Below are 24,829 nucleotides of genomic sequence, written 5' to 3'. Positions count from 1 at the left end.
TTCAACGGCGCGGGCTCATAGCTGATCGATGATCACTGACTACGGCTAACTAATCACTAACATGTGTTTACTGACCTCACCTGACTCGGGTTAATGATTACTAACCTGACCTTACTGACCTCACTAACCTTCACTGACCGCGCGCTAACATGCTTACATACTGACCGCGCTAACACACTTACTGACCACGCCAACGAGGCCCGCACTTTGAGTTAACGGGCCCCCTTTGACCGACTTGATTGTTACACCGGGGTCGTCGTATCACAAATATATTTTCCCTTGTTGACATGTCTTCTATGTTGCGTGCAAGGGGCATTGGCGGGAACGCGAGCGACGAAAAACGCGGACCGCACCGGGCTGCATATGGAGCCCACACCAGGAAGCGCCCAAATTAAATCTCAATTACATTCCAATGACATGTTCCTTTTGATGTCGATATGACGGACATGCAACGTCAGCTGCATCCGTATCACATTGTTATCACATTTTGGATTTGATCCGAATGTAACTGGATTACATTTGGCTTGCTCCGCAGTGACCTCAGATGCCCGGACTCTTCGATCCCCCTGCGCTCCCGCCGACGAAGCTCGGCCGTCACCGCCAGCTCTCGCCTCTAGCAGGCATCCACGTCTCCCCCATTGCGCTCGGTGCCATGAGCATCGGCGACAAGTGGGAGGAGTTCGGAATGGGAACTATGAGCAAGGAGTCTAGTTTCAAACTGCTCGACGCGTTCTACGAGGCTGGCGGCAACTTTATCGACACCGCCAACAACTACCAAGACGAGTCCTCCGAAGAGTTCATCGGCGAGTGGATGGAGACTCGCGGGATCCGTGACCAGATCGTGCTCGCCACTAAGGTGAGTATATGCGCGCATATATCCGGTCTCTATCTTATAATTTGTGGCACGGGATAGTACACCACCGACTTCAAGCGAGGAAAGACAGAACTCAAGCAGCACTCGGCCTTCGTCGGCAACAATATGAAGTCTATGCTGACCTCCGTCGAGGCGTCCCTCAAGAAGCTGAGGACGTCCTACATCGATATACTGTACCTGCACTGGGTAAGTAGACGTCGTCTTTGTATTACTATTGTCTCCTTGCATCGCGTGGAAACCATTTGGTTGGCTCACACCCCGCGAAAAGAACAAATGTTACGTACATTCAACAGCGTCACCGAACCGTTCGAGAAGCCATCAGATTATGTGCGAACTCACGATTTATGATTTCTTTCAAGCACCTAAGCATTAGTGTATTTGATGTGGTTCATTGGTACCAACGCACCATAAATAATCTGCTAACTACTCTCGCTGACACGCAGTGGGACTACAACACCAGCGTCGAAGAGGTCATGAGTGGACTCCATCACCTGGTCGCGTCGGGTAAGGTCCTCTACCTGGTAAGTGGAGCTCGCGTCGGAAGACGAGTGAACGAGGCTGATCATGTACTAGGGTATTTCTGATACTCCCGCATGGGTCGTATCGAAAGCCAATACCTATGCGCGTATGAGCGGCAAGACACCTTTCGTCATCTACCAGGGAGCGTGGAACGTCCTCCAGCGGGACTTCGAACGCGACATAATTCCAATGGCCCGTGCCGAGGGGCTTGCGCTCGCGCCCTGGAACGTGCTCGCCGGGGGAAAGCTTCGGACCGACGAAGAGGAAGAGAAGCGTCGCAAGACTGGCGAGAATGGTACGCATCACACCTCCACACATTTTTCTGGCATCGTATAACTTTCGCGACATAGGACGCACTCTCGGGGGAGGGGACTGGGAGAGAAACGAAACGGAACGAAAGGTCTCCAAAGTGCTGGAGGGCATTGCAAGCCATGTTGGCGCAAAGAGCATTCAAGCCGGTGCGTCCTTCTCGTCCCGGGCGGAGCTGACGTGCACCCACATTCGCCGATCGGAGGTGGCTCACCTCATGGGCAGTGGCCATCGCGTACTTAATGCAGAAGACGCCGTACGTATTTCCCATAGTCGGCGGAAGGAAGGTCGAGCATCTTCTCGGGAACGTCGAGGCCCTCGACATCGCTCTCACCGAGGAGCATGTGAAGCAAATCGAAGACGCGGTGCCCTTCAATCCGGGGTTCCCGCACACGATGATCGTAAGGACGCCCGAGCTTTTCCAATAGTACGGTGTGCTGATACTCATCATCATTCAGGGAAACGGTCTCGAGTACACTGGTCTCAACGTTGCCGCGGGACATTTCGACAAATGGCCGCTGCCGCAGCCCATCCACCCTGGCCGCTCGCAGTAAACTTACCTCCCGGTCTCAATACGCAGTAACGAGCGAATGTATGGCCCACGCTTCGACCGGCCTTGGAAGAACAACCAAATGTATTTGTCGACGGTTGGACGCACTATATTTCTTGCGCTGCTCGTAAGAACTGCAAACATTCCCAACACGGGATACGGACAGCAAACTTGAACGTGAGTACGCCGTAAACCACAAAATTCAAATACGACGAGCTCGTGTTGCATTCACTGTGACTCCCTCAATCCCCGGTCGGCAGCCCGACTCAAGAGCTATTGTCGTCCTACAGGGTGCGTGAGTAGCATGGTGGGCTCTGTTCCACATCTGCTATGTGCGATGTATGCAAGGGGACTTCCTGGCGGGTCCGACCCCGCGTCCCAGTTGTAAATGAGGCATGCGCATACATCCGACGGCAAGTTATGTCGTGTACCTTCGGCCAGCACGGTGAACTTGAAGGTATAAAATGTGGAGCAGCTGGCCGGGATACAGCACCACCGTTCATCTGCACTTTGATCAGCTCGCGCACAGCAACCCTCTTCATCAACCACTCACCGCTCACAGCCTAAAACATGTCTGACCTCTGGGCCCCCGCTCCCCCGCCGCCGACCGCGCTCGGCCGCCACCGCCGTCTCTCCGCCCTCGCCGGCGTGCACGTCTCGCCCATCTGCCTCGGCGCGATGAGCATCGGCGACAAGTGGGCGCCGTTCGGGATGGGCGCGATGGACAAGGCGGGCAGCTTCAAGCTGCTCGACGCGTTCTACGAGGCGGGCGGGAACTTCATCGACACCGCGAACAACTACCAGGACGAGAGCTCGGAGGAGTTCCTGGGCGAGTGGATGGAGACGCGCGGGATCCGCGACCAGATGGTCATCGCTACGAAGGTACGCCGCCGTGGGGTATGGCAGCATGGATAGGAGTGCTGACGGGGGCGATTCGCAGTTCACGACCGACTACAAGAGGGGCAAGACGGACATTAAGCAGCACAGCGCTTATGTCGGGAACAGCACGAAGTCGCTGCATATCTCGGTCGAGCAGTCGCTCAAGAAGCTGCGCACCTCGTACATCGATATCCTTTACGTTCACTGGGTCTGCGACATTTTTAAAGGCGATGGACGTTCTAAGCTGACCTGACTTGCGACGTTTTAGTGGGACTACACCACCAGCATAGAAGAACTGATGAACGGCCTCCATGCCTTGGTGCTCGCCGGCAAGGTCCTGTACCTGGTACGTATCAACAACGTGCTATCGCATACAACTTATAAGAATGCTCACCTATTGGCTACTACGCGCAGGGCGTCTCAGACACCCCGGCCTGGGTCGTCGCCAAGGCGAACCAGTACGCGCGCATGAGCAACCAGACGCCGTTCTGCGTCTACCAAGGCGCCTGGAACGTCCTGCAGCGCGACTTCGAGCGCGAGATTATCCCGCTGGCGCGCTCCGAAGGCATGGCGCTCGCGCCGTGGAACGTCCTCGCCGCCGGCAAGATCAGGACTGACGAAGAAGAGCAGCGCCGTCGCGAGACGGGCGAGAAAGGTCTGTCGTAGTGCTGCTATCGCTGAGTGGAATGTTGACAGATTGGGGAATAGGCCGCACGATTCGGGACCCACGGTGGGAGCGCAACGAGACCGAGCGCAAGGTCGCGAAGGTCCTTGAGGGGGTCGCCGCGAAGGTGGGCGCGTCCAACATCCAAGCAGGTGCGTCGTCAAATTCTCTTTGGCTGGCCATGAATGGGGGGCGCCGCTTACTCGCAATGCCCTCGTACAGTCGCCATCGCGTACGTGATGCAGAAGGTCCCGTACGTCTTCCCCATCATCGGTGGGCGCAAGGTCGAGCACCTGCACGCGAACCTCGAGGCGCTCAGCATCGCGCTGGAAGACGAACACATCAAGGAGATCGAGGCCGCGGTGCCTTTCGCGCCGGGATTTCCCCACGACCTCTTCGTGAGTGCTCATGATGAGACCTAGACGAATAAGGGAGCTCACCGGAGGCTGGATAACAGGGCGATGGAACGGACTATGCGTTCGCGTCCAAGATTGCCGGGACGTTCGACGCGTGGCCCGTCCAGAAGGCGATTCGTCCCGCTTCTACGAAGTGAAGTCGAAATTAGGCACGAATGCAAGCGTGCGATCAATAAGCATGGAGTGAGTGAGAGTGTTTCGATCCGACTCCTGTTTCGAGCTCTGAGTAGAAGCAGCTCGTTTAGTCTCATAGAAAATGCTGTCAACCCCTTGTACTACGACGATTGCCTTCACTATGATGAGAAATCAATGCACGCACCTCGAGCTTCAAGTTTTGCATTGTAGCGAAATCGTACAAAAGCAGCTCAGCCGCGCCATACTATATGAGGGGATCCCGCGGACAAAAGTATTCAACGCGGACAAAAGAATTGAGTTTCGGAGTTTGATTTCGGGACAGTCACTTCAATTTCGGAAGTGCACTTCATGACCTTGCTCTGACTTCGCGGTCTGACTTTGCCTTCAAAGTTCCATTACACTGTGGATTTCTTCTGTTTCTAGCTCTCTTTTTTCGTACAAAGCACGTCCATGCAGGCTACTTAGTGAACACGACAGCCACGGCGTCACTGTGTGATGTCATAGCTATGATGCATCACCTCCGAACGGTACGGAAATACTCCTGGGTGAGCCTCCCATACTAACCACGTAGACTCGGAGCTGCTACTATGTATTGATAATATATTCGCCTCAAACTATGCCATTATTATGAGATTATCATCATGTCTGTGCCCTCACATGGAGGTCCTGACAGTCAAGAACATTGTCAGCTCCATACGGCTCTGGATTTGTATGCTTCGAAGTTCTTACGCTGCTCGCTGGCAGGCCCGGCACACTGTATCACTGATCCATTGTTTCTATACTTCAGCATCTTTTCCCTTCTCTCGGAGCAATACAAATGAGCCTACTTCAATACTCAAATTTCTGGGATCTAGTACAATAGTAGGTGTGGCATTGTTCCAAGCGCCGTGGTCGTGAACAACTCAAGTATGTCGTAGACCCTCTGCTCTAGAACACTAGTACTACTACAGTGCTCGTGGACGCACACGAGATCTGGCTGGCGAACATGTCTACCCCCTTTCTCCTAGCAAGATCGCCTTGCTCAAGACTACTATTGCAGCCATGCCCCGCCTCGATACCGTTGTCCTCGCAAACCTCTTTCAGGGGATCTTGGCGGAAGGCGTACGGCGGACAGCCCAGCCTCTTCCTGCTGCATAATGCGCATGACACCTTCGTCCGGCTAAGTATCACGACACCGCAAATCGTGCACGGGTACGGCCCGCACCTGCGCGAAGACCGGGAGATGCTGCACGACGACTCAGCGCCCGTATCAGTGACGCCCCCGCTCAGTGTCACCGGCCTCGTTGAGGAGCTCGCGTCGGGAGCGTATTTGCGGTAGATGGACGTCGCGCGGCTCCGCATATACTTCAAGACGACACAGGTCAGGACTCAGCAGTTCCGGGCTACTAGGTTAACGACAGTGTGCGGGTTTTAACGAGCAGCCTACTGGCTAGAGAGATGGCTCTAGGACACAGAACCGGTACTCATACCCGAGCTACAGTTTAGTGCAGACGCTCTTTGATTCGCAATGAGTAGCTAGACGAAGCTCCGAGCTTCACAGTGGCACTCGCCGGAGCGAACGAACGGGTTACGGTGTCGGCGGCGCTTCGGAGCGCTCACGTCCGGCCCGGTGTCCCGAAATCGAAATGGCGTCCTGAAATCGAACTTCCCGCGCGAAACTGAAGTGCGAAACCCAATCAGGCTTTGAAGTTCAAATCGTTACCTCCATTAGAGCTATTTCGCAACGGGCGATTTTGCGTGGGGTAGTACAAATCAGGAGTGGAGCAAGGCCAAAGTCCATACGAGAGACGTCTGGAGCAAGGCCAAACGAGCTCCACCCAAGGCAGGGCAAACGCGTTGCGAAACAGCTCTATTACAAGTTCGAAGCCCAAAACACACTGGTTTCAAGTCCAAATTACTTTTGTCCGCGGGTGCCCCCCATAATACTCAATGTCGTTGTGAGTCAGTTAGTGCTTTGAACTCGGATGTCAAGATCCAGTGTGGATGTCATACATGAAATTGGTTATCCCATTAGGAGTAAACGTCCCTGTATGCACTGCACCATAAGCTTGGTGCGTTCCTTTCATGAACCTCGATTCCCGGTCGGAGGATAGTAATGGTCGAGAGTCTGGGCGAGCGCCCAAATCGACCGGCGAGCGGACATAGCACTACATAGCACCGCTTCGAGAAACTCGCATCTCTGCCGCAGTCTGCGTGTCCCTCCCGGCATCCATATGTTGCTCACCTCTTCTGCTTCCGACAATCTCAACACCACGGCCACGCCATGTTGTGGCGCAGGCGCTGGTGGGGGAATGTGTCAACCGTTGTGCACCAGCCGGAAAAGGGGCTCATGACTGCAGTGAAGCCCGACCGGACATCGAGATGGCCAAATTCCGCATCCCGCTGAGTGCGTGCACCGGCGGGAACCCACGATAGGCACTATGCGGGTGTGGGGTATAAGAACAGCGGATGCGTCGCAATGGTTGTCATCTCATCCCCAGCCACTCCTATCTCTGCCGCAACTTAACCCTCTCGATACCTACCAACTATGTCTCTCTGGGCCCCCGCTCCCCCGCCGCCGACCGCGCTCGGCCGCCACCGCCGCCTGTCCACGCTCGCCGGCGTGCACGTCTCCCCGATTTGTCTCGGGGCGATGAGCATCGGCGATAAGTGGTCGGGGCCGATGGGCGAGTCCAGCAAGGAGAGCTGCTTCAAGCTGCTCGATGCGTTCTACGACGCCGGCGGCAACTTCATCGATACCGCGAACAACTACCAGGACGAGACCTCGGAGGAGTTCCTCGGGGAGTGGATGGAGACGCGCGGCATTCGCGACCAGATCGTGATCGCCACGAAGGTAGGCAGTCTAAGTCTCCGAATATGATTGAAAGCTAATCTTGTGCGCGTATCTTCAGTACTCGTCTGACTACAAGAGAGGGCGGGACGACATCAAGCAGCACAGTGCTTACGTTGGAAACAACATGAAGTCGCTGCACATCTCGGTCGAGCAGTCGCTCAAGAAGCTACGCACCTCGTACATCGACATCCTCTACGTTCATTGGGTAAGCTACGTGTCGAATGGAATCAACATTCTAGCAACTTACCGGGCTTGAAACAGTGGGACTACAACACCAGCATTGAAGAGCTGATGAACGGCCTGCACGCCTTGGTTCAGGCGGGCAAGGTCCTATATCTCGTACGCACGCCTCTCCTTACGATGCGCTGGGACGAGGTAGACTAAAGCTATCCATAGGGAATCTCTGACACTCCCGCGTGGGTCGTCTCCAGCGCGAATCGCTACGCGCGTATGAGCAACCAGACGCCGTTCTGCGTCTACCAAGGCGCCTGGAACGTCCTGCAGCGCGACTTCGAGCGCGAGATCATCCCGATGGCACGTGCTGAGGGCATGGCGCTCGCGCCCTGGAACGTCCTCGCCGCCGGCAAGATCAGGTCAGACGCGGAGGAGCAGCGCCGCCGCGAGACCGGCGAGAAGGGTACGCACGCTGTCTTCCCGAAGTTCTCCCTCGCATGGCACTGACGAGCCACGCCCGCACTATAGGCCGGACGATGCTTGACCCCAACTGGGAGCGCAACGAGACGGAGCGCAAGGTCACGACGGTGCTCGAACAGGTGGCTGCGCAGGTCGGCGCGTCGAACATCCAAGCCGGTACGTCTTGGGCTTTGCCGGACGCCGAGGCATCATAGGACACTGCTAACAGAGCGACTCAACAGTGGCAATCGCATACCTCCTGCAGAAGACCCCGTACGTCTTCCCCATCGTCGGTGGGCGTAAGGTAGAGCACCTGCACGCGAACATCGAGGCGCTCAGCGTCGTGCTCGCGCCCGAGCACATCAAGCAGATTGAGGGTGTGGTGCCCTTCGACGTCGGCTTCCCTGGAAACATGATCGTGAGCACCTTATGCAAGTCCTGCATTGGAACGTAGCTGATTGAGCCTGGACAGGGCGACGGAACCGACTACTGGTTCGGCTTCAAGGCCGCTGGCAACTTCGACCCGTGGCCGCTCCAGCAGGCGATTCGTCCAGAATCGTCCAAGTAGGGTGGTCTCGCAGTGTACCCAATAGACAAACAGCATGTCGTGAATCAATAACGTTGTCTCCTATGGAGAACTGCGCGAGATTTTGCTTTGAGACCCGTTCTGTGAGGCGTTGATATCTCCATGAGTCCATGATGACGCACCAAAGTACTAGGCAATGTGCATCAGTACTCGCCAGCTTGAGGTTAAGTGTATGATCTCGGGCCCTAGGCAGTAGAGTTGCTGATGCTAGACCTCACTAACGGCAAGTCAAGGACGTACAGGACGCAGTACTACAAGATGGGAAGGGTTGTCGACGTCGCTTCACTGGTGAGTAACTTTGGTGCACAGCGGCTGTGCCGTCGCTGAAGAGTGCTAGCAGGAAACAAAACCCTACCTCATACGTACTCCCATCCAAACATCTCGTCGCCAGGAGAACATTCAAGAACATAAACGCATCCAGGTCGTGTTTATCAGCCTGAACGACGTTAATCAGCTCCAATTAATCATTCGCCGGCGTCGGAATTTGATCATGGGATACCAGGCGTCTGCGGACGATCCGCGTAACGCGGCCGACCACGGGCAAGGCGTTCTAGGTGACGGTCTGTCACTTCGGGGCTTCGGAGGAGTTGTGGACTATGGAGGAAGTCATATACGTTGGTTTCAACATTTGTTAGTGTTGCGAGCGATGCACTTCTGAGCTCACGGAATTTCTACAGGATGTTCGTGCCATAATCGCGCGATGGGTACGGCAATAGGTGCAGAAAACCGCGCCTTTGAACACAGACTCGCTGGACAAAGCGACCTGCCAGAGGGGGTCGCTGAAGCCCGGTGACCGGACAAGACGTGCTGCGCAACCGACTGGTTTCTGTGGGCATCGGCCGTAAGTTGTGTAGGCGAGGGGGTATAAAGGAGCCACGGACATGGTGCTGCGGCGTTGATCTCGTCTCCTTCACAGACAAGCCCATTCTCACACCTACAGACATGTCCAAGATTTTCCTTCCCGCTCCCCCGCCGCCCACCGCGCTCGGCCGCCACCGCCGTCTCTCCTCTCTCGCAGGTGTGCACGTCTCCCCGATCTGCCTTGGAGGCGCAAGCATCGGCGACAAGTGGAATGAGGGAGGGTTCGCCGGTGCGAACAAAGAGGACAGCATTAAGCTGCTCGACGCGTTCTACAACGCCGGTGGGAATTTCATCGACACCGCGAACGGCTACCAGGACGAGGAGTCCGAGAAGATTATCGGGGAGTGGATGGAGGCGCGCGGGATCCGTGACCAGATGGTCATTGCCACGAAGGTAGGTCTTGTGCTTGTGGATGATCCCGTTGCTGCGCAGGTTCTGACCGCTAGTTTAGTACACGTCTAACTACAAGAGGGGAAGGACGGACATCAAGCAGCAGAGCTCTTACATCGGGAACAGTTCGAAGTCGCTGCATATCTCGGTCGAGGAGTCACTCAAGAAGCTGCGCACGTCGTACATCGATATCCTCTATGTCCATTGGGTAAGTTATCACCGACTGCGTACGGATGAGAATAATGCTCACATACCATCGCCCAGTGGGATTACACCACCGGCATCGAGGAGCTCATGAACAGCTTGCATGCATTGATCCTCGCAGGCAAGGTCCTGTACTTGGTACGTATGCTCCTACAATCGAGGAGAACTTATCAGCAGTAAGATGGCTAACGGGGATCGTACGCAGGGTATCTCCGATACGCCCGCTTGGATTGTTTCCAGCGCGAACAGGTATGCGCGTATGAGCCATCAGACGCCGTTCGCGGTGTACCAAGGCGCATGGAGCGTCCTCGAGCGCGACTTCGAGCGCGAAATCATCCCGATGGCGAGAGCGGAGGGTATGGCGCTCGCGCCCTGGAACGTCCTTGCTGGTGGCAAGATCAGGTCAGACGCGGAGGAGCAGCGTCGGCGCGAAACTGGCGAGAAGGGTGCGTACGCATGACACGTCTTCCTCGTTGCGATACTAACAGAATCACTCCCGACGCAGGCCGGACGGCCTTCAATCCCGAATGGGAGCGCAACGAGACCGAGCGCAAGGTCGCGGGTGTGTTGGAGAAGGTTGCCGCGCAGGTCGGCGCGCCCAACATCCAAGCCGGTATGCGGCATCTTGTTGTTGTGTCCTGGAGCTGAGCTAATGAAGCGGTCCGACAGTCGCGATCGCGTATTTGCTGCAGAAGACGCCGTACGTCTTCCCCATCGTCGGCGGGCGCAAGGTCGAGCACCTGCACGCGAACATCGCGGCTCTCAGCGTCGCGCTCAATCCCGAACACATCAAAGAGATCGAGGGCGCAGTGCCGTTCGACGTCGGCTTCCCTGTTAGCATGATTGTAAGCACCTAGCATGTATGCGTCATCATGGGAAGTCGCTCACAGTGATTGAACAGGGCGATGGACTCGATTACGGGATGACGTACAGCAGCACGGGTCACTTCGACGCTTGGCCTGTCGCCCAGGCCATTCGACCTAAGGTATCGAAGTAGGATGAGCGTTACACTGTGCTTGCAGTATGATAACAGACAACATCTCTTGGCACGAACACGACAGCTCGCAGTGTGATGCATGGTAGTGCCCGTAAATCTCAACTGCGACCAGCGGCTGCTGCACAGATGTCATCAGTGAGTGCGTTCGACCGTGGATCAAGAAACGGACTCACCGCGTAAGATATCTTGGTCTTTTTCATGGTGTCTTTCGCGCAGGCTTGGTTTCTTCCTGCGCCGTGGGGAGTGCACTCTATCGATGATCAGAAACTATTGTACATTCAATGCCCTAAGGCACGACCAGAGTTCGTTAATACAATGTGATACCCTCTATAGCTGGGTGTCGAAGGCAAGCTATCGTGGCGATATATAGGTTACCAGATAATGTTTCGTCCCACAAAAATGAAGTGTCGATTCTTTACTCAGCTTAAGGCCTCTTGCGCAACTTCCGGATCTCGGATCCCATCTCGAGCGCCCTTCGCCCTTCGAGCCATTGCATTGCCTCTGTATAATAGTATGAGTGATTGATCGAGCGTTTCGCCAGGTTATATTCAAAGGGAGCCCACCGCCATAAGTCTTGGGAACGATCATGCGCTTGAGCGGAGGCCCGCTCTCCCTGCCCCACGTGAAACGGAAGTCGTTCGTCCGCTGCTCTGCGCCCGTTGCTAGGTTCACGACATCGGCGTGTACCCACACGTGCTGCATAACCACGAAGTTAGTTACCGTATATTCCCCGCCGCCATCCCCGACGAAGCAAGCTCACCACGAGGGTTGGGTAGTTATCCGAAGACGCCGAGTTGACGACATAGGACGTAAGCCGTAGTAGAGATCCGATGGGTACTGGCCGTGCGAAGGATATCCCGTCAAGGGAAACGAACGTAACGTGGTCGCGCGTGAAGAGACACGAGTTTGCAAACCCGAGCTCGTACGCCAGACGCATGAGATAGCCTACAGACCGGTTTCTTAGTGGTCGCGTTTAATGCGGGCAGTGCACACTTACCACCAAAGATTTTCTGGTGCACACTGTTGAAATTAAGGTTATATCCTGATGGAAGCAACTGGTACGGTAGGCTTACTTTCGTTCTTGCGGGAACATGATCAGTGTCTTCTCGAGACGAGTGTCTCCCATCCATACTCGCTCCTGATCGGGAGCCGTCGGTGAGTCTCCACCTTCGTTTTGGCCGTGTTGCAGGAAGAGGGAGTGCAGCGCCTCGGCTTCCGAGGACGTGGGAGGCACACGGTTCAAGGAACGTGTGGCGCGCGACTGACGTTTGTTCTTGTGTACTGGGTTCACAGCTTCATACCATTGGCGGCAAAGATGGAAAAGACGACAAAGGCGCACCTTCTCCAATAGTATACAGTATGTGGTCTTCGGGGGCGTCAAGGCTGAGAGGGTTGACGGGAGCGGAGCCATGCGTCCGTGCGTTCCTGCATACCATGCAGAACCGGCCTTGGAGCGATATAAGCCGCGAGGGAAGAACGCAGGATACAACACGACTTACCGAGCATGACAGTCTGCTCTGTACCGTCGCCCAAAGCTTCCATGCGCACGGCAATCTCTAGAGAGCTCCTACCAGTGTGAATGACTTGGCCGCTAAGCCGCATATCGCGCACAGGGTACAGCGACGCGAGCATGTCTAGCCTTTAGACCGCATATACTCAGTATCGTACCGTACACAGCTGACGTGTTCATACCTGTCGACGGATGCGGTTACCATGTAGAAGCCGTTATTTTTCGGTACCGCGCTCACGTCTGGGCCAAGCATGTGTTTGTACGCAATGCTTCCTGCGAGCGAGTCGAGGTGCTCCATTAGGAGGCCTGTGCGGATCCCGCCGGACGCGTTCGTATAGCTCTCGAGCAGCTGCGGGTTTGACGCAAACGGCAACGTAATCTCGCAGTACGAATCGTGCATGCGCCGGGGTACGAGCGTGCTCTGCGCGCCTGGGACAAGTTCGAGGGGGTGCGCGTCTGGAGAGTCGGGCATCGCGAGCGCTTCGGACCAGAGGCCATTCGAGCGCATGGGCACCATACTGACAGAGACTACACATTCAGCGGGAGGAAGATGCAAGAAGACGTCAGAGAGCGCACGTACGAGTGGTGCGCGGGGTTCGCGCGTTGACCTATGGGGTGGGACCGCCATTCAGTACAGTTTCTTCGCGGCCGTTCGAGGCGTGAAGTAGTAAAGAAGACAGATGAAGTGCGCGAGTATACACTGACTGCAGATCTTCAGCAACCTGTCCATCGTCGCGATATCCTGCGTCTCCTCGACCGCCCCGAGTTCAGTAGAACGGTGCAGCGTCGTCTCCGCGTTCCATGCGGGCGCAGTGGTCGCGATGCTACGCCATGACTTGGTGCGTTGGGTTTGGAGAACAAGCTGGCTCCTCAGCCTGAAATTGAAACAGCGGCGAGCGAACATGGTGGGAGGATAAAGGAGAGATTGCAAAGAAACTCCATGATGCACAGCGCACCGCCATACGTATGGCGAACGTCGGTGGTGGCCAAGCGCCCATGGGGGCGGGACACCCGGAGCTCAGCGTTTCGATGTTCGGGCTGCTATGACTGTAACACACAAACGGAATGATGTGTCGTGAAGCCCCAGTCTATTGCGTGGTATGTAATGACAAGGCGTGTAAATTATTTTGCTCCAAAGTAACAAAAACACAGAACAAAGGGATGCATCAGAGCTCGTCGTGCGACCGGAAGGGGTCGTCGTCCTCATCGTTCGAGCCACTGCTCGTGTAAAGCTTGCTCGTGATCGGCGTCACGATGCTCTGCACCTCCGAGAGCTTCTCCTCGAGGTCCTCCGCCGTCGCGGACTGACCGTTCTCGTCGATCCAGTCGGTCGTCTCCTTGACCGCATCGAGGATCGCCTTCTTGTCCTCGTCCTCGAGCTTTCCGCCAAGACCTTCCTGGTCGGCGAGCTGCGTCTTGAGGCCGTACACGAAGGACGACAGCGAGTTGAGCGCCTCGATGCGCTTCCGCTGTGCCTCGTCCTCCGCCGCGAACTCCTCGGCCTCCTTCACCATCCGCTCGATCTCCTCCGGCGACAGACGGCCCTTCTCGTTCGTGATCGTGATGGACTCCGACTTGCCCGTGCCCTTGTCGATAGCGGAGATCTTCATGATACCGTTCGCGTCGACCTCGAAGGTGACCTCGATCTGAGGGACACCACGGGGCGCCGGAGGGATGCTCGTGAGCTCGAACTTGCCAAGAAGGTTGTTGTCCTTCGTCAGGGAACGCTCTCCCTCGTAGACCTGGATGAGGACGGTCTGCTGGTTGTCGGCAGCGGTCGAGAAGCTGTTTACAGCGTCAGTATCGCATCACGCAGAGATACAGTCCTATGGACTCACATCTGGCTCTTGCGCGTGGGGATGACGGTGTTACGGGGGATGATCTTGGTCATAACGCCGCCGGTGGTCTCAATACCGAGGGTGAGGGCGTTGACATCGACCAGGACGACGTCGCCGAGCGACTCGTCACCAGCGAGGATACCACCCTGGACGGCAGCACCGTACGCGACGGCCTCATCGGGGTTGATACCCTTCGAGGGCTCCTTGCCGAAGTACTCCTTGAGGAGCTGCTGGACCTTGGGGATACGTGTGGAACCACCGACGAGGACGATCTCGTCGATGTCCTCCTTCTTGAGGTTCGCGTCCTTGAGCACCTGCTCGACGGGCTTCATCGTCTTACGGAACAGGTCCATGTTGAGCTCCTCGAACTTCGCGCGCGTGAGCGTCTCCGAGAAGTCGTTACCGCCCTCGAACGCCTCGATCTCGATACGGGTGGACTGCTGGCTCGACAGGGTGCGCTTGGCCTTCTCGACTTCGCGCTTGAGCTTGCCCAAGGCACGGAGGTTGCCAGAGACGTCGGCGCCGTTCTTCTTCTTGTACTGCTTCACGAGGAAGTCGATGACGCGGTTATCGAAGTCCTCACCACCAAGGTGAGTGTCGCCGGCAGTCGCGAGGACCTCGAAGACACCGTCGTCGATGGAGAGGAGGGACACATCGAAAGTTCCACCACCGAGATCGTAGACGATGATTTGAGATTCCCCACCCTTCTTGTCGAGACCGTAGGCAATCGCGGCCGCGGTAGGCTCGTTGATGATACGAAGGACCTGGAGGCCCGCGATGGTACCGGCGTCCTTCGTCGCCTGACGCTGAGCGTCATTGAAGTAGGCGGGGACAGTGACGACGGCATGGGTGACCTGACGGCCAAGGTACGCCTCGGCCGTCTCCTTCATCTTGCCCAGGACCATAGCCGAAATTTCCTCCGGAGTGAAGTCGCGGGTCTCGCCGCGGTACTTCACCTGGATACTCGGCTTCCCGCCCTTGTTGATGATCTTGAAGGGCCTGCAACACCAGTCAGCTATATGCGACAACGCGACGCGAGTGAAACATACCAGTGCTTCTGGTCGCGCGCGACTTCAGGGTCATCGAACTTGCGACCAATCAACCGTTTGGCATCGAACACCGTGTTCTCCGGGTTAGAGTGGAAGGCGTTCTTCGCGCTGTCACCGACACTGGAATCACGGTGTTAGCGTCAGTCACCCCAGTGAGAAAAGGCTGCGCTCACAGTCGTTCGTCGTCCGAGAACCCGACCCATGAGGGTGTGATACGGTGACCCTGGTCGTTTGCAATGATCTCGACGCGTCCACCGCGCTGAACACCAACACAGGAGTAGGTAGTACCCAAATCTGAAGAGGCTCTGTTAGTCACGAAAGACTGCTTTCAAAATGGACCCCAGTCGATGAGACCGCTGCCGCACCCCGCCCAACGCGACAAGATGCAAACAGTGCCCAAATGCAGGCAACCCGACGCTGCAAACACCTCCAATAGTGCACTACTCACCAATACCAATCACCGGGCCGTACTTCGCCTTCTCATCGTCGGCGTTCACAGAAACGGGGCACAAGAGAATGAGTGCGAGGAATGCGAGGAAAACCAGGGACATCGACGACAGCAGTCGTCGAGACTGTGTCCGCGTCGGTCGGCGGGGAAGAGACATGATGAGGGGAGGAGGAAAGGTGATGTCGACGCACTCGAGTTCAGCGCGTTTATAAGTCCGCTACGCGCCACGTCAACACTTTCGAGCACGTCAGACCCCGAGCACAGCTATAAGAATGCACAGCTGTTTACGTGGCACAATCGGGTATTGAGCGCGCGCTAAACAGCCTGTTACCTACCCGTAATAGAAATAGTCAGCACCGCACAAGGTGTGCTTTGGCGGAATATTCGAGAAACGTAAGTGGGCTGTCCGGTGTCCCGGTCCCATTGGGTTCATGCACTCTCTCGAACGCTTGCCACGTCGTTCTGCGGCGACCTGTGATGCTGCATCCATGGCTGCACCGCACGGAGATTCAGGTCAGGTTCCGCAAAATTTCGCCGATGTACCGAGACTCCACCTGGTGAAAAGGAAGAGCCACGCGACACATACGGCGGACGAGTGTGAGCAATCTGCCGTGCAGAGCGGGTGAACGCCCGAGTAGATATAGCAACACCAAAACTGGGTGCGGAGAGCAAAGGTGAGTGCGCTAACACAGTATTTATCAACAGCGTCGATAACAGTCTTATGAGAGCAGTTGGGGGCGAGGCAAAGAAGGGGGAGGAGGGAGCAATACACCTTACCGTACATCAATCGACCCCAGTTGCCTTTCATACGGATGTATACGTAGTTCGAATATCACCATTCCTCAGGTTACACATGTTGACTGTTGAACGTTGATTAGTGGGTTTCCATTTTCCCTCTATACCCTGTGGTCGGCGATAAGTATATGAGTAGCATGTTGCAACAGACCCTATGGAGCTACTACTAATACACGTGAGTAGGGCGGGAGCAATTAATAAGTTACACACAACAGTTAAGATCCCGTGAAGTCGAAGGCAGGAACAGAGACCATCGCAAGCAGAAGCAAGACAAATAGAGTGGAGTGGCAGGGATGAGGAGTGATCAGCGCGACGAGACCTCGTCGTCGGAGTCGTAGGGCAGGGAAGGGATAGTGATCATCCGAGGCGGCGCGAGGAACCGGATGGGCAAGGGTTTGCGCTGGTCTGTATCCTCTTCTTCGAGGTCTGGGGAGGGGACCACCAGCACGAGCCGGAACGCGTCCTTGCCGTTCAAGTAGAACCGGTATAGGCGCTTCTCGCGTATGAACCCAAGGGATTCATATAGAGAAAGGGCGGCGGAGTTGTCGTACTCCGTCTCGAGCACGACCTGTGGGTCTGTCATGAGCAAGCTGACAACGGTCCGTCGGTAGCTTACGCGGCCCTACCTCCTCAACCCCGTGTTTCTTCATGACCTCGATAGACCGGCGCACGAGCGAACTGGCTAGGGAGACGATAAATGACCTTCCATGTCGGCGCGTAACAACAAATACTCACCTATACCGCGCTTGCGCCAGTTCTTATGCACACTCAACATGGCGATATAGCCTCTGTTCGTGACATCTCTGTGCATACTCTGCTTGCACACGACCACGCCCACCGGATCAGAGGACTGGCTCGGATAAGCCTAAATAGACGCAGGGGCTCAGCAGCCATCCATACGACAACATCTTAAGCTTACTAGGAAAGCCAAATGTGGCCTGCGCGTTCTAGAGTCAGTATATGTGTTGTACATTGATGATTCACTGCAGGACCGACTTACCATTGCTGTAGGAAATACCGGTATGTGTAGATAACATACGGCTCACTCAGTTCATGTTGAACGAGTGCCATTATATGAGGTAATTCAGACTCGCCACTATACTGCCGATATACGATAGAGCCCATAGTGAAGACGGAGGTCAAATGAGGGGTAACAGCGGTACCAGGAGAAATCGGACGATGGTGGTGGGAAGGACGCAAGCGACGGCACGATGTCGCGCGCGTCGAGCGCGTGTTCCCTGAGCCTCACGCGTCTGCGCGTCCGGGCCTGGCTCCGCACCTCTCTCTCTCCCTTCATGGCGTCGGTTTCGCGTCTCCGCGCTATCCTACAATCCGCGTTCGGCTCTCGCGGTCTACCAAATGGCGAACAGGAGTTCTTCGAGGAGCTCATGGCCCACAAGCCACAACTTGTAAACCTGTGCGACATTGGCGCGAGAAATCCTCAGGAGCAACGCGAGCTTCAGACTGGTCAGTCCGCGCATGCATCCTCCTCGGCGCGTCTTTAACTCTGTTTCAGGGAAGATATTGATCAATGGACGCTCCGTGGCCGTGAACGCGGACTTTGCGCGACAAACCGAGTTCATCTCCCAGCAGCTCGACTGTTCGGAACGCTATGTCGCCGGCCTCCTACAACACGTTATGACACACAACCCAAATCTCACCTCAGAACAAACAATCGAGGGTGTCATCCTGGAGTACCATACGCGCCGGCGCGAAACTGCAGAATGCCTACGCATCCTACTCGAGGCAGCGGAAAACGCAGAACGAGCAGACGCGCCACCGCTCTACCACCGTATAAACCAGTTCGTCAGACAACAACTTCTCCAAGGCGGTGGGAGGACGGCAACGGGACTGTCACTTGCGATGAAGATCTTCCAGGAGATTCACAACGTGGGGAACGCGCTCGCCAAGGCGCAGGCAGCGCGACAGAACGCACGCAGTGAGACAGTCGTCCCGAACCAAGGTAAGTACGCGTCATTCCCTTGTCTTCAACACATTAACATCTGCCGTGAGAAGGGGTGAACGGGAGTCTGAGTGTTGACATCCTGAATGCACGCTGCGATTCTCTGAACAACGAGCGGCGGACGCTAGCCCTTGCGTTGTTCTTCCTCGGACGAATGGGTCTCCTCTCCTCCAAGGAAATTCCAAAGATCGTCGACTGGCTGAGTGCCAACGCCCGCCACCCAATGGTGTGCTACCTCCTTCCCGTAGTCCTGGCGGCGTTCGACTCGGTGGACCCCAACTCACCAGGCGGTCAAGCGCGCAAGAATTTCTTCGAAGATGGAAGTCTTGTCCCAGAGATGCAACGCAAGCTGGACCTGTCGAAGGATTGGGCGGAGCCGGGGCTGAAGGCCACGGTGTTGCTCAAATGGACGCTCTTCCTCACAACGATGCGCCGCGCAGATCCTTCGCTGGAGAATACGGCAGGATTCAAGTCGGACGAGCTGGAGACGCAGATATGGAACGCGGTCCAAGGAAACTGCTTCACCTATCTGGCCCGCACGCTGACCCTCCAGAAGAGGCAAACCGGGTACCCATCGACCTCATACGCATCTTCCGTCCTTGCATTGACAGAGCAGGACCTGCAAGTCGAACCTCCCGCAGAAGACTTCCAGCCCATCATCCTGGATGCGTTGGAGGTCCTGGTGCGTTCGCTGATTACCCAGGCGTCGTCGGAGCTGCGGAAGATCAAGCAGCGACAAGAAGACCTTCTCCACGCAAACGCACGGACAGACAGGTCGAGGATGTTCCGTTCGTCGATACAGCCTACGGCCGAGGCTGAGAAGCCTCCCCCACGCAACGATATGGCGATGTTCTTCTCATTCGTCGGAATGCTCTATGGGATGCTTCCGGAGGAACGGGCATTGCATTTTTGGGGGGCTGGAACTGTGACTCCTGGTTTGCGGTCCTCGTACACCGAACAGCTGGAGCTTGCCTCGACAAAGCTGTATGGTTTCCTACAATGGTCTATCTGGTCCACGCAAGCACGCGACGTCGACATGTCGATGGCGCTCTATGACATGCTCTCTGGTCTTGCAACGGGCCAGCAGTGCAGCGAGCTAGCATACAACTACCTTGCGCGCGGCGGCGGAGAGGTGGTTCCTGGTGCCGCATCGGCGTCTTCGGTAAACTACAACACTGGGCCTGCCGTCTCGTGGAGCTCGATCTTTGCGTTGCTTGAAACATGGGCAGCAGCCGGCGCACCTCCTCGCGCGAATGGCGCCTCCGGTCAGTCCGTGGGCCCACAAGGTCAGGGTTTCACCGCGGGTCAATCATGGCAAGGCCAGCCACCACCACAGCGCCCACCGCAGCAGATTCAGCTCTCTCAGCAGGATGTTCTACTGGCGCAGGCCTTCCTCCGTCTACTCTCTGTGGTCGCTACCTGGTCCATCCCCGCCAGGCTGACTATAAGCGGTCATGCGCGCTTCCGCGCTATCCCTACGCTGGTCTCCCTGATCCCGCTCGGCATACCGCTCGAACTCAAAGGTGCCATCTTTGAGACGCTCTCTGCCTTCTGTGCCCCGGGCGCCGGACCCCCTGGCGTGGAAGTATGCAGGTCTGTGTGGTCACTCTTGGACCGGTTAGAGATCATCAACGTGCGACTTGTCCAAGGCGGAAACGCTCTCCCGGTGGGGCGAGGAGTCGAGCTGGAGCTGGATGAGGTCGAAGCGGCATATAGGTTATATCCTTCCACCATTCCTTTCCTCAAGCTCCTCAGCACGCTCATTCACACACCGAAGCGGGTACCCCTTCGTGAACGCGTCGCCGGCCCAACACCCATCGACACCATCCCGGAGACCCTCGGTGCACCGCATCGGACTCCTGGAATCGGACCATTCGTGTCGTTCGTTGTGGACAACGTCTTCGCGCGCATACCAATGCGGGAGTACCTCCGTCCTTCCGACAGATGGCGGATGAACGACCTGTGCCTCTGTTTCGTCGAGCGCTGCCTCGCCAGCTTCGATCTGGAGTCCCTCGTTACCACCATCGAGGAGTTACAGCCCACGCGAGAGGCTGTCATCCAGCTCGCGATCCACCCGGGCTTCGAGTTGATGAAACGGTTACTCACTGCGTCGCCACTTCAGGCTGCCATCCTGTCCTACCTTGTCCAAGGTTTGGATGGTTTCGAGAAGGGTCTGGCCGCCGAAGAACCCTTCTATCGGACCACGATCATCCGTGTCCTAAGAATTGTTCAACGAGTCCTCGAGGCCCAGGACATTTTCCTCGACGTCTTCCTACCCCTCCTTTCTGAGCTCAACGAGCCCTCTGTCACAGGCGATGTCCCTTCCGGTTCCTACTTCATCCGCCTCGACCAAGCCCTCTCATTCGCTCCAGAATATGTCCCAGCAATCGCCGCCTATATCTGCTTCCCCGCCTACCCCGAACTCATGTTGCTTAGTGTCAAGATACTTTCGATGCTAGCCTCATCCATCGCTCTATCGCAACTGGCGCTCATCGTGGATCGGAGCAGCGAGTCGATCCGTATTCTCGACGGCTACCTGCGCGCTCTGGACACGCACGTTGTGGATGACGTCGAGGCCGCGGAGACGACGGCGGAACAATGGACGGGAGCTGGAGCGCCTGACGTCGAAGGGCAGTCCAGCTTGCTTACCCAGGCTATCCGCTTGGCGATCCTGGATATGTTCATCCAGAACACACAGAGCTGCCGCCCCTTCCCCAACGTCGCGCACTTCCTGCTGTTTGGTGGGGCGTCCACTGACAAGCAGATCCAAGACCCTCATGCCCTCGGTGCCCGGAGGTCTTGCGTGCACTCCATCCTTGATCTCGTCAACTTCGGTGTTGCACGCTTGAAGGGAAAGGAGAGCCGCCGGCGCCATGCTCTCGGAGAGCCGCTTTTCGTGTCCCTCCCCGCATTTGCTGAACGCTGCTACCATGTCATATTCCAGCTCTGCCAACACCCTCGCACGTCGGAGCCCACGATGCGGTACCTCAGGACAAGGGAGGACTTCTTCGCCCGTCATCTCGCAGCTATCCCGTTCAAGGTACCTGTCGCCGAGCAACAACCAGCCATCGAAGTCGTTTACGGAGATGGATCGCGCATCACCACTACCGTGACAACCTTGTCTTCCTTCCTGAAGCTGCGCTCCTGGATACTAGACCTCGTTGCGCTCGACTTGCACGTGCTCACGAACCGCGGCCACTACAAGAGCGTCTCGGAGCTGTTGGAGCTCATGTTCGGCAACGAGGAAGACTATCTCGAGGACGGAACGGAGAACTGGGAGACGGAGGTGTTCCGGCCTTTCCACGAGGTCGGCCAGTCCCACTTGAGGATGATCGAGCTCGTCCAGTCGCTCGACTTCGACTGGTCGGATGGCCTACTCGTCACGCCTTCCGAGATCAACTTCCTGGCCCAACTCAACCTGCAGTCCTGCGTCCGCGTAGATGAGTCTGGCTGTGAAATCGTGGATCGCACCGCTCTCCTGTCACTGCTAACGCTAGCGAAGAGGACGCTTTACCTGCAAGGGCGTATCACTACGAAAGCTCACGGTCAAGCCCTGGAAGCGGAGACTGCCTACATCCTGGAGAGTTGCGCCATCGAGAACCACAGGCGAAAGATCCGCTACGCTGCTGCTACCGGGTATGAGGCCTGGCGCAGGCTGCTGGACATGGCGTTGATGAAATGCTTCGATCGACTGCCATTCGACCGCCGAGAAAACATGCTCTTCGACCTCCTTCACGTCCTCCCGGACTCTCTCCACTCTGCCAACATGCAGGAGTCTACTGCCGTGCTGCTCTCGGAGACAATCCTATCGACTATCACGAAACTTCGCGAGGACAGGCGCCATCAAGTCCTCCTACAGTCCGCTGGTGGTGATGGAGACGCCGGTGCGCTGCCCGCAGAACGACTCAATGTCCTTCTTCGCAGCATACTGGAGTGTATCATCGACAACAATCGCCTCGAGCTCGTACGAGGTAACTTGTACGCCGCGCTTGTCAACTACCTGCACCTGGTGCTCCACGACGAAGGGGTAGAGGGGCCAAACGATGAGGCCTTCCCCAGTCTTACCTCATCGCTGTCCGTCGCGGCTAGCCGTGATGACCTTGTGTTCAGCGACAGCATGTCTCTCGTGTCCGTATCGAGCCAGCTTGGGCGACAACCAAGCCAGTCCGCGGGCCTCATTGCCACCAGTATCTCGATCCTCAAGCCGGCCATCGAGCGCTTGGTGGCCACCGTCTCACGGGATGCCATCGACGGCACAGAAGTATGGAAGACCGTCGCGTTCATGCTGCTAGACTCGCTCGTCCGGCTATCACGGTGGGAGAAGCACTCCTCGCCGCTGGCTGCGCTCACGAGGCAAGGATTCTTGGGAGGCTTCGTGCGGGGGCTCAAGGAGTCCGACTTGATGCTGCAAACAGTCCTCAAACCCGATCCAGGCAAGTCACAGTGTCGCTGCGTGTGATTCGCTCTGACACTTGAGATTGTAGAGGACCTCAACCCCCTATATGTGTATGAGGCTAAGATGTCGCTCTTGATACGGATGGCGCAGTCAAGGCAAGGCGCAGAGCGGCTCCTGGAGGCGCGCGCGCTTCCGATCCTGGCGGATTGTGATTACCTCGATGCAAGACCTGAAGCCGACCAAGCTTTCCTAGGTATGTGATATGACGTAGCCATCTTGCCCTTGACCTAAGCCTAAGTCTTGAATTGCTTCAGATCGTGATAGCTTCTTGCCTTCTGCGGTACAACGTTATCACCAGCTCTTCATGCCAGCATTGCAACTCGTGAGTGGGATGCTCATCACGCTAGGCCCCAAGCACACTACCGCGGCGAACCACGTAAGGATCACCAAGCTGCCTTGCGATAGATATGTGCTGACCGATTACTATGCTAGGCGTTGCAATTCTTGACTGCACATAGGGACACCGTCGTCATCCTCCTCAAAAACGAAGTAGACGAGCTCTCAATATCTGTCATGGAAGAGATCCGTCTCCTTGTATCACTCTGCAGCAATGTGGTGCACCTCGTACCAAAGACTGAGCTGGTTGGTTCCCTTGCAACTTCGAGCCCAGCGAGGATACTGAACAGTGCTTCTAGCTTTCAAACTCTGGCTTCGGGACGTTGCACGGCGCCATATCCGGTCTTGCAGCAAGATGTCTAGGCGATCCCCACTGGACTGAGAGCGTAAAACCCCAAACCGATGCAGAGTTGGCCGACGCAAGTTCACCGTCACTGCGTATGCCACATTTCCTTATAGTCTCTCAGACATATTTACTTACATCATTTTTTCAGAGTACGGCCCCGAGTCGAAGTTCCGCGTTCAAGTACATCTGAAGGATGAGTTGCTCAAGAACGTCGTCGTCACATATCTAGGTGTCGCGAGCGACTTCACCGAAGCCGACTTCACGCTCGTCATCTCCCCTGCAATCACGGCACCGAAACACGAGGAGCGTCCTACACGGTTTATCGGTAAGCCTCAGCGTATTTAACACTGTATTATACGATGCTGAGACGTCGCCGCGATATAGCAACGGTTCCCACAATCGGCGACGCCATCGAGGCGCTGGACGACCTGTGCGAGAATCTGACTAACGCGCTCAAGCGTATCGCAGACCTCTCGGCGGAGCTAGCATCGCGGGAGCACATCAGGGTGGACAATATCCAGGAGGTACGCACCGTGTTCGACTAACATGTATATTAGCACTGACACCGCCACGCCACATTTCAGGTTGTGCAGATTTCCGATCCAGGCTTGCTCGAGAATCTCGACATTCGCCAAAAGCAGTCGCTGATCAGTCGTGTGCTCTCGCGCTGGAGGTCTGATGTCAAACGGCGTGCGCAGACCATCCTCAGTATGTCGCTCTTCCCCTGGTACGATGCTATTATTACTGACGGTCTACCTACGCATTAGACTCGCTCGAGATGCTCCAGCTCTTGCTCTGGCGACACCTCGTGTTCTACTCCGAGGGCCGTCACATCAATAACCCGGACCTGAAGGGCTCGATCGCGCACACGATGCGCTTCGCGTCGTCGCCCGACATCGACACACTCCACACAGAGGCGCAGCGCCGGCTCGCGCGCGTGTTGAAGGCGTTCGAGGCGTTGGACTTGGTAAGCACTTCTCTTGCGTATATACAGGACCGACCGCTGACATGCGCACAGACGGAGGAGACGATGGGCACCGAGTGGCGCTCGTACGACAGTTACCGCACGATCATGGTGCGGCGGCTCGCAGACGCGGTGGGGCTCGAGGACGAAGTCGAGGCGCGGGAGGCGGACTAAAATGGGCTGCTGCTTGCCCTCTTCAGGACGTATATGCCCAACTTCAGACGTCAGCGCGTTATGTCCGTCCGCGCGGGGGAGTCGGTGGGATGTACGAGTT

The 24,829-nt window shown here is 56.4% G+C and overlaps 8 protein-coding genes across 8 annotated transcripts; 5 read left to right on the top strand and 3 right to left on the bottom strand.

The window, feature by feature from the left end:
• Positions 1-544: 544 nt before the first annotated feature.
• Positions 545-2,256, top strand: TRAVEDRAFT_128124 (aryl-alcohol dehydrogenase; the record flags this gene model as incomplete). Its single annotated transcript, XM_008042433.1, has 7 exons — positions 545-856; positions 914-1,060; positions 1,318-1,395; positions 1,448-1,688; positions 1,744-1,851; positions 1,928-2,103; positions 2,161-2,256. 7 exons carry the CDS (start codon positions 545-547, stop codon positions 2,254-2,256), a joined length of 1,158 nt encoding a protein of 385 aa, XP_008040624.1.
• Positions 2,257-2,822: 566 nt separating this feature from the next.
• Positions 2,823-4,348, top strand: TRAVEDRAFT_49501 (aryl-alcohol dehydrogenase; the record flags this gene model as incomplete). The annotated part of the gene is made up of 7 exons (XM_008042072.1): positions 2,823-3,134; positions 3,193-3,339; positions 3,400-3,477; positions 3,546-3,786; positions 3,840-3,947; positions 4,018-4,193; positions 4,253-4,348. The coding sequence occupies 7 exons, from the start codon at positions 2,823-2,825 to the stop codon at positions 4,346-4,348; spliced, it is 1,158 nt and encodes a 385-aa protein (XP_008040263.1).
• Positions 4,349-6,791: 2,443 nt separating this feature from the next.
• TRAVEDRAFT_73147 (aryl-alcohol dehydrogenase) lies at positions 6,792-8,438 on the top strand. The gene is made up of 7 exons (XM_008042432.1): positions 6,792-7,179; positions 7,238-7,384; positions 7,441-7,518; positions 7,576-7,816; positions 7,882-7,989; positions 8,055-8,230; positions 8,285-8,438. The coding sequence occupies exons 1-7, from the start codon at positions 6,874-6,876 to the stop codon at positions 8,378-8,380; spliced, it is 1,152 nt and encodes a 383-aa protein (XP_008040623.1). The 5' UTR covers positions 6,792-6,873; the 3' UTR covers positions 8,381-8,438.
• A 902-nt stretch (positions 8,439-9,340) lies between these two features.
• On the top strand, positions 9,341-10,850 carry TRAVEDRAFT_49499 (Aldo/keto reductase; the record flags this gene model as incomplete). Its single annotated transcript, XM_008042071.1, has 7 exons — positions 9,341-9,652; positions 9,711-9,857; positions 9,914-9,991; positions 10,059-10,299; positions 10,359-10,466; positions 10,523-10,698; positions 10,755-10,850. The coding sequence occupies 7 exons, from the start codon at positions 9,341-9,343 to the stop codon at positions 10,848-10,850; spliced, it is 1,158 nt and encodes a 385-aa protein (XP_008040262.1).
• A 424-nt stretch (positions 10,851-11,274) lies between these two features.
• On the bottom strand, positions 11,275-12,877 carry TRAVEDRAFT_38537 (Thioesterase/thiol ester dehydrase-isomerase; the record flags this gene model as incomplete). The annotated part of the gene is made up of 8 exons (XM_008041939.1): positions 11,275-11,351; positions 11,414-11,546; positions 11,611-11,795; positions 11,848-11,870; positions 11,924-12,131; positions 12,190-12,297; positions 12,350-12,489; positions 12,543-12,877. 8 exons carry the CDS (start codon positions 12,875-12,877, stop codon positions 11,275-11,277), a joined length of 1,209 nt encoding a protein of 402 aa, XP_008040130.1.
• A 546-nt stretch (positions 12,878-13,423) lies between these two features.
• On the bottom strand, positions 13,424-15,867 carry TRAVEDRAFT_170635 (heat shock protein 70). Its single transcript, XM_008042431.1, has 5 exons — positions 15,696-15,867; positions 15,421-15,541; positions 15,248-15,367; positions 14,199-15,197; positions 13,424-14,145 (listed from the first exon to the last, which is right to left on the bottom strand). Exons 1-5 carry the CDS (start codon positions 15,850-15,852, stop codon positions 13,527-13,529), a joined length of 2,016 nt encoding a protein of 671 aa, XP_008040622.1. The 5' UTR covers positions 15,853-15,867; the 3' UTR covers positions 13,424-13,526.
• A 759-nt stretch (positions 15,868-16,626) lies between these two features.
• Positions 16,627-17,686, bottom strand: TRAVEDRAFT_151271 (acyl-CoA N-acyltransferase). Its single transcript, XM_008042430.1, has 5 exons — positions 17,491-17,686; positions 17,410-17,428; positions 17,226-17,355; positions 17,117-17,172; positions 16,627-17,058 (listed from the first exon to the last, which is right to left on the bottom strand). The coding sequence occupies exons 1-5, from the start codon at positions 17,613-17,615 to the stop codon at positions 16,795-16,797; spliced, it is 594 nt and encodes a 197-aa protein (XP_008040621.1). The 5' UTR covers positions 17,616-17,686; the 3' UTR covers positions 16,627-16,794.
• A 99-nt stretch (positions 17,687-17,785) lies between these two features.
• On the top strand, positions 17,786-24,729 carry TRAVEDRAFT_38534 (uncharacterized protein; the record flags this gene model as incomplete). The annotated part of the gene is made up of 12 exons (XM_008041938.1): positions 17,786-17,957; positions 18,007-18,453; positions 18,504-22,886; positions 22,938-23,102; positions 23,164-23,285; positions 23,342-23,491; positions 23,545-23,683; positions 23,740-23,916; positions 23,976-24,115; positions 24,176-24,299; positions 24,359-24,558; positions 24,610-24,729. The coding sequence occupies 12 exons, from the start codon at positions 17,786-17,788 to the stop codon at positions 24,727-24,729; spliced, it is 6,339 nt and encodes a 2,112-aa protein (XP_008040129.1).
• Between the last annotated feature and the right edge of the window lie 100 nt (positions 24,730-24,829).

This window comes from Trametes versicolor (assembly GCF_000271585.1).
Source record: "Trametes versicolor FP-101664 SS1 unplaced genomic scaffold TRAVEscaffold_8, whole genome shotgun sequence".
Lineage (NCBI taxonomy): Eukaryota > Fungi > Basidiomycota > Agaricomycetes > Polyporales > Polyporaceae > Trametes > Trametes versicolor.
Note: the sequence above shows the minus strand (reverse complement) of the source record. Positions and strands in the feature narration are given on the sequence as shown.

Coding starts and splice junctions, on each gene's coding strand:
- TRAVEDRAFT_73147 (XM_008042432.1), top strand. CDS start 6,874: ATGTCTCTCTGGGCCCCCGCTCCCCCGCCGCCGACCGCGCTCGGCCGC. Junction 7,990..8,054: donor CGCGTCGAACATCCAAGCCG/GTACGTCTTGGG, acceptor GCGACTCAACAG/TGGCAATCGCATACCTCCTG. Junction 8,231..8,284: donor GCTTCCCTGGAAACATGATC/GTGAGCACCTTA, acceptor GAGCCTGGACAG/GGCGACGGAACCGACTACTG.
- TRAVEDRAFT_151271 (XM_008042430.1), bottom strand. CDS start 17,615: ATGGGCTCTATCGTATATCGGCAGTATAGTGGCGAGTCTGAATTACCT. Junction 17,173..17,225: donor CTGGCGCAAGCGCGGTATAG/GTGAGTATTTGT, acceptor TCGTCTCCCTAG/CCAGTTCGCTCGTGCGCCGG. Junction 17,059..17,116: donor AGAAACACGGGGTTGAGGAG/GTAGGGCCGCGT, acceptor ACAGACCCACAG/GTCGTGCTCGAGACGGAGTA.
- TRAVEDRAFT_170635 (XM_008042431.1), bottom strand. CDS start 15,852: ATGTCTCTTCCCCGCCGACCGACGCGGACACAGTCTCGACGACTGCTG. Junction 15,198..15,247: donor GCGCGCGACCAGAAGCACTG/GTATGTTTCACT, acceptor CTGGTGTTGCAG/GCCCTTCAAGATCATCAACA. Junction 14,146..14,198: donor CCCACGCGCAAGAGCCAGAT/GTGAGTCCATAG, acceptor CGCTGTAAACAG/CTTCTCGACCGCTGCCGACA.